General features: G+C 48.4%; 1 protein-coding gene across 1 annotated transcript; it reads right to left on the reverse strand.

The window, feature by feature from the left end:
- Window positions 1-495: 495 nt before the first annotated feature.
- LOC103173962 (zinc-binding protein A33-like) lies at window positions 496-6,220 on the reverse strand. Its single transcript, XM_042345583.1, has 6 exons — window positions 5,796-6,220; window positions 5,615-5,710; window positions 4,768-4,998; window positions 4,561-4,583; window positions 4,349-4,464; window positions 496-1,562 (listed from the first exon to the last, which is right to left on the reverse strand). The coding sequence occupies exons 1-6, from the start codon at window positions 6,204-6,206 to the stop codon at window positions 1,018-1,020; spliced, it is 1,422 nt and encodes a 473-aa protein (XP_042201517.1). The 5' UTR covers window positions 6,207-6,220; the 3' UTR covers window positions 496-1,017.
- Between the last annotated feature and the right edge of the window lie 224 nt (window positions 6,221-6,444).

Here is a 6,444-nt window from a genome sequence, read left to right on the forward strand (position 1 = left end):
TGTGAAGCGCTTTGAGACGTTCCGAAGACGTGATGACACTCGGGTCAAATAAAAGGATTACTATTATTATTATAAAAAGGGCTATAACCCCATTAAACCTCGTCTCCCCTTTAAGACAGTGACGGCCTCCCTTTAAAACCCAAATATGGTCAACAGATCAAAATCCTGCTCTGGCCCCGTGACCGAACCCAGCCCCGCCCCCAGCTCAGGCCACGCCCCTAACCCTGGCCCCGCCCCTATTTGTCTCCAGTTTGTAGCAAAGCCTACAGCGGCTGATTGACAGAGAGAAAGTTAGAAAGTGAGAGTGAGTGTGAGAGAGAGGGAGAGAGTTAATGCAAAAAGCGGTTTATATATTTGGGATTAATGCAGAATTGGGAATATTTTGCACTGATGCACTTTAAACCCCGATGATCTGAGGGGAATTTACACCCGTTTCCCGTGTTTGTCCTCGGCTGTGGGATTGCAATCAAAACCCAAAGTTAACGCAAAACCGTATTTATATCATTGTGATTAACGGAAACATTGGGGTTTATTAAACTATTGCACTTGAAACACCGCGGAAATGGGGGCTTTTAAAACCGTTTCCCGTGTTGTACACAGAGAGCGCTTTATTATTTAAACAGAAAGCCAATGATAAACCCCATGGGTATCATTGGGATTAACGCAGATTTATAAAGCCTGGGATAGGCATTGAGACGTCTGGCAGAAGTCAAGAGGAGCTGTGTACAATGTGGGGATTATTATTGTCGAGATCAGGAGCTGAAAGCTCCAGACTGATGTTCATTATGTCATAGTTGACTTACTTTAGACTTTTCTCTGCGCAAATTAGCTCTATATTCGCTCACAAACACAACCGTCGCTTCGCAGTCGATTCCGAGAAAGGATTGAGCCGCGGTCCCAGTGTGAAAGGTGTCATATAAACTACACGGTTTATTGTATAAGGACACAGATTATAAAAGGTTCAGCCTCGTGGCCATCACAGCCAAACACAGGTCATGGCTGAGGATTTCCTTCTCATTAATCTGTCACTCGGCAGATCCTCAGAGGGTCAGAGTTTTTGCCGCCGTCGTTCAAACCGGGACTGAAGTACGGATAAAGTTTCTCAGTGAAAGTCTGGGTGAAAGTGTGGAGATGAGACATGTTATCAGCGTTGTAAAATGTCACCTCTCCCCCCTCATAGTCCAGGAACACTCCCACCTTCCCGGGTCTCTCTCTCAGGGGCAGGCGGGTGGCAGGTGATGTACCAGCTTTATATTCATCCCCGTTTCTCAGTATCACAGCCCAGAATCCATCCTCTGGTGACAGTGTGATCTCTCCTTTCCTGTTGACAGACTCTCGGGCCAATCCCACATCCCACTCAGTCTTGTTGGCCACCTGCACCTCCCAGTAATGTCTCCCTGATGTGAAGCCCTCAGACCCCAGGACACAGACACAGGGATCAAACCTCTTCGGGGAGTCCGGGAGCTGCTGCCGTGTGTCTCCGGGTCTCACGCTGGTCAGGTCCTCAGACAGGATGAGGTTGGGATGAGCTGTGTCAGGATCCAGAGTCAGAGAGGCCGGAGCTGAGAGAGAGAAACAACACAAAGTGGAGTGAGGGGACGTCTGGAGCTCAGACTGTGTGTGAACACATCTAAAGCTGGGGACACAATCCAGCTCAGAGGGTCACAGTCGGTGTGACGGTGTGTGTGAGTGTGTGTGAGGGTTTGTGTGAGGGTGTTTGTTGGGGAGGGTGTGTGAGCGGTATTATGAAGGTGTGTGTGGGAGGCTGTGTGAGGGAATGTGTGAGTTTCTGTGCGAGGGTGTGTGTGAGTGGATGTGTGTGCGAATAATTGTGAGGGTGTGTGTGTTAGTGGATGTGTAAGGGTGAGCGTGTCAGCAGGGTGTTTGAGGGTGTTTGTGAGGGTGTGTGTTTGAGGATGTGAGTGTGTGCGACGGTGTGTGCAAGGTTGTTTGTGAGGGTGTGTGTGATCGGTTAGGTGGGAATCTGTGTGTGAGAGTTGCGTGTGGTGGTGTGTGTGAGTGTTTGTTTGAGAGATTGTGTCATGATCTGTGTGAGGGGATGTGTGAGGGGAATGTGAGGACGTGTGTGATTGTGTGTGAGTGTGTGTGCGAAGGGGTGTTTTGAGGGTTTGTGAGGTGTGGGTGTGAGGGGTTTGTCTGAGTGTCTGTTTGAGGGTTTGTGAGGCTGTGTGTGTGGGCGTGTGAGAGTGGTTTGTGAGGGTCTGTGTGGGGATGTGTGTGAGGGTTTGTGTGTGAATGGTTATGTGAAGACGTGTGGGAGGGTTTTTGTGATGGTTTGTGTGAGGTGGTCCCTGAGGGCGTATGTGCGCGTGAGTGTCTGAGGTGGAGTGAGAGGGATTGTATGAGGGTGTGTGTCAAGCTACGTGTGAGGTTGTGTGTGAGGTGTGTCTGTGAGTGTGTTTTGGAGGCGTGCGTGTGAGCGTGTGTGTGAGGGTGTGTATCAGGATGTATGTGAGGGGTTTGCGTGAGAGCTGCATGTGAGTGTGTGAGAGGGTGTGTGTGAGGGTGCGTGTGAGGGGTACACACCTCTGAGGGTGTGTGAGAGTGAATGTATGTGTGAAGTTGTGTGTGAGAGGATGTGAGAGGGGATGTGTGAAGGTTGGTGTGAGGGTGGGTGTGACTGTGTGTGGGGGGGCTGTGTGAGAGGATTGTGTGTGTGTTTGAGGGAATGAGAGAGGTGTTATGTGAGGATGTGTGAGGGTACGTGTGAGGATGTGTGTTAGGGGGTATGCGACGGTTGTGTTTGATGGGTGTGTTTGAGGGATGTGTGAGGTTTGTGAGGTTGCATGTGAGTGGTGTGTGTAAGGGTTTGTGTGAGCGGTTGTGAGAGGTGTAGTGTGCTGATGTGTGTGAGGGTGTGTTTGACGATGCGTGTGAGTTGTTGGGTGTGAGGGTGTGTGTGAGGGTTTGTGTGTGAGCGGGTGGTGCCTGAGTGTGAGAGTTTTGTAAGGGTTTTTGTGTGAGGGGATAGGTGAGTGTTTGTGTGAGCGTGCATGTGAGGGTCTGTACGAGGATCTGTGTGAGGAGGGAAGGTGTGTGAGAGTTATGAGTGGGTGTGTGGGGGTGTGTGTGTATGACAGGGTAATAATATTAATAATAATAATAATAATAATCCTTGCATTTCATATGGTGCTTTTCAGTGTTTTTCGACGTCTCTAAGCGCTTCACAGAATATAATATGAAGTGAATTGACCGAACATTTGTGGTCAAAACGCGCCAGCGAATTGCGCACAGCAGCGACCCACAAACAGCCGTGGATTTAAAATGACCAATTTAGTATTGTTTTTCTTTTTTGGAGGGATTCTTATCAGTTGTGTGGAGTAAGGAAACTTGCCCAAGGATTCACCCTGCCTGAGATTGAACCCATGTGTCTCGCTTGCAAGGCGAGTGCTCTAAACACTGAGCTTCAGGACTCCACATACAGGATGTGTGTATGAGGGGGTGTGAGATGTTGTGTTTGAGGGTGTGTGTGAACGTGGGCGTGAGGGAGTGTGGGAGCGTGTATGTGAGGGTCTTTATGACGGTCTGTTTGAGGCTGTGTGTGAGGGGCTGTGTGAGTGGTTGTGTGAGGTTAATTATTTTGTGTGCGTGTGTGCGTGACTGTGTGTGTGAAGGTGTGCGCGAGGCTGTGCGTGAGAGGGTGTGAATGTGTGAGTGACGTGTGTTTCAGGGTTAAGTCTGTAATAGACGTATGTGAGATGTGTGTGTGTGTATGAGGTGTGTTTGTGGGTGAGGCGTGTGTGAGGGGATGTTTGTAAGAGGTGTGAGAGAGAGCTGTGTAACGTAAGCAGCGCGTATGTGAGAGTTGTGTGTTTGAGGGGTGTGTGTCAGGTGTGGTTAAAGAGTTTATGTTTGGTTTGTGTGAGATGTGTGTGAGCGTTCTGTGCGAGTTTTGTGCGTTACTAGTATTCTGAGGTTTGTGTGTCAGATATGAGTGTGTTGTGTATTCTTTCAGGTGTGTGTAAGAGGTGAGTGTGTGAGGCATGAACACGTGTGTCTACGATAGGTGTTGATGAGGTGTCTGTGAGGTGTGTGAGTGGTGTGTGTGAGGGCTGTGTTTGAGGAGTGCTGTGAGGGGTGTATGTTTCAGATGTGTGTGAGGTGTGAGAGAGAGTTGTGTGTGAGAGTTGTGTGTGTGTGTGATGTGTGTGTGCAAAGCGTGTGTGTGTGAGTTGTGTGTGTGTGTGAGGGTGTTGCGATTATGTGCATATGTGAGTGAGGAGTCGGTATGTGTATGTGTGAGGGAGTGTGTGGAGGGTATGTGTTGGGATTCAGGTGAATACAAGTCTATTGACACGGATTCAGGGTGAGAATGGAAGACATGTACCTGGGCTGATGTTGTCTATAATCTGTCTCCAGACGGTGTTCTTCAAAGGCCATTTGTACTTGGACACAGGAAGGTCATCCTCACACACTGACAGATCAAACACCTCGTCACTGACCCTGAAATAAGACACGATCACAGTATAAAGTGAAACTGCACCTTGTGGTTGGTTTATGGGTTGAATTGTGGGATATTTGTTAAAGATCATTTCATACCTTCTGTTGGCAGCAGCTTCCTCCTAATGAAATCAAACACAGACAGATGTCAGTTCAAATCGAGACACCAACACAGACAAGTTAAATGTGCGCAGAGTATCTCACGTCCCAATACAATCTCTGATCTCTTTATCAAACACAATTAGTTTGTCTGCTCCCGACTGTGTATAACCGTTACTGAACTATATCATAATGTCATCTCTTTACCTGCAGGAAGGTGGGAGCGTCTTTTCCCAGCTGTGCCGTTAACTCGGAGAGTTGTTGTTCAACAGAATCTAATTTGCACTGAATCTCTCGCAGATTTGTCTCCATTCTCTTTAGAATCTCCTCCTCTCGCTGTCTGAGATCCCCCATCACTCGCTGCTCTCTGTCAGTCAGACTCTGGTGCATTTTAGCAAACTCACCCGTGACGTGGGTCTGCAGACTGTTCACCTGTTCCTGAAAATATCAGACATCCAAACATTACCCACTGTAACCAGAGACACTGAGACATCACACCGTCTACAAACAGTGACCAGTGACACTGAGACATCACACCGTGTACACACAGTAACCAGAGACACTGAGACATCACACCGTCTACAAGCAGTGACCAGTGACACTGAGATATCACACCGTGTACACACATTGACCAGAGACACCGAGACATCACACCGTGCACACACAGTAACCAGAGACGCTGAGACTTCACACCGTGTACACAGTAACCAGAGGCACTGAGACATCACACCGTGTACGCACACTAACCCGTGTCACTGAGACATTACACCGTGTACACAGACTAACCAGAGACACTGAGACATCACATTCTGTACACACAGTAACCATAGACACTGAGACAACACACCGTGTACACACAGTAACCAGAGGCACTGAGACATCACACCGTGTAGACACATTGACCAGAGACACTGAGACATCACACCGTGTAGACACATTGACCAGAGACACTGAGACATCACACCGTTTACACACAGTAACCAGAGACACTGAGACATCACACCGTGTACACACAGTAACCATAGACACTGAGACATCAATACGGAAATCTCACCTTCAGTTGAGAAATCTTTTCTTTCTGTTTGGCTTCTGCTTCTAAAGCTGTTTCCTTTCTCTGTGTGAGAGAAGCTAAGGAGGATTTCAATTTATCCTGTAATAAATACACAGAATTAACGTGTTTGAAGGCGAAAATATCAGGTGGATCAGATATAATCCTTCTTGAGGTGTATTCTTACCTTAAAGATGTCAGCAGCTTCCTCAATGGGTAGGAAGCTGTGGCCTCTGTGTTCCTGCCCATGACTGCAAACTACACACAGCAGTTTCTTGTCAGATTCACAGAACAGCTTCAGTTCCTCCCGGTGTTTGTCACAGTGAAGTTTACTTTCCGTCTGTGTCGGGGTCAGGCCCAATTTTCGTGCTTTCTCTGCTAGACTCGCCAAGGCCCAACTGGCTGTGAGGTTCTTTTCTGGAAATGTCTCCTGACAAACAGCACAGCAGTTGATCTCCTGCTTTTCCCAGCTCCGGGTGACACAGGAGCGACAGAAGTTGTGGCCACAACCCAGGCTAACAGGATCAGTGAAGAAATCCAGACAAACCGGGCAAATGATCTCTTCGGTCCAGATCTCAGCCTGGAGTCCAGAAGCCATTTTGTACCTCAGCACTTCCTGATTGAAACTGGTTTCGGTTTCGGTGTGAGAGTGTAGGCGGATCCCAGTCACTGAGCTGCCAAATCCTCAGTCCCTCTTGTGAAATCAGCTTAATGTGACTTTGATCCCAAGAGAAGATGAGAGAGCCTTGTACAGTGACAAGGACACCCGAGCAAGGAAGGCTTTGGACTGTGTGGAAGCGTGGTGTGCATGTTGGGGTGGGGATGGGGGGAATGGG

Source organism: Callorhinchus milii, unplaced genomic scaffold, assembly GCF_018977255.1.
Source record: "Callorhinchus milii isolate IMCB2004 unplaced genomic scaffold, IMCB_Cmil_1.0 Scaffold63, whole genome shotgun sequence".
NCBI lineage: Eukaryota > Metazoa > Chordata > Chondrichthyes > Chimaeriformes > Callorhinchidae > Callorhinchus > Callorhinchus milii.

Bases quoted from the DNA above. Each gene is read 5' to 3' on its own strand.
- LOC103173962 (XM_042345583.1), bottom strand. From the start codon at position 6,206: ATGGCTTCTGGACTCCAGGCTGAGATCTGGACCGAAGAGATCATTTGC. The intron at 5,711-5,795 runs GTAAGAATACAC...TATTTATTACAG, and splicing joins AAGCTGCTGACATCTTTAAG to GATAAATTGAAATCCTCCTT. The intron at 4,584-4,767 runs GTAAAGAGATGA...TGATTTCATTAG, and splicing joins ACGCTCCCACCTTCCTGCAG to GAGGAAGCTGCTGCCAACAG.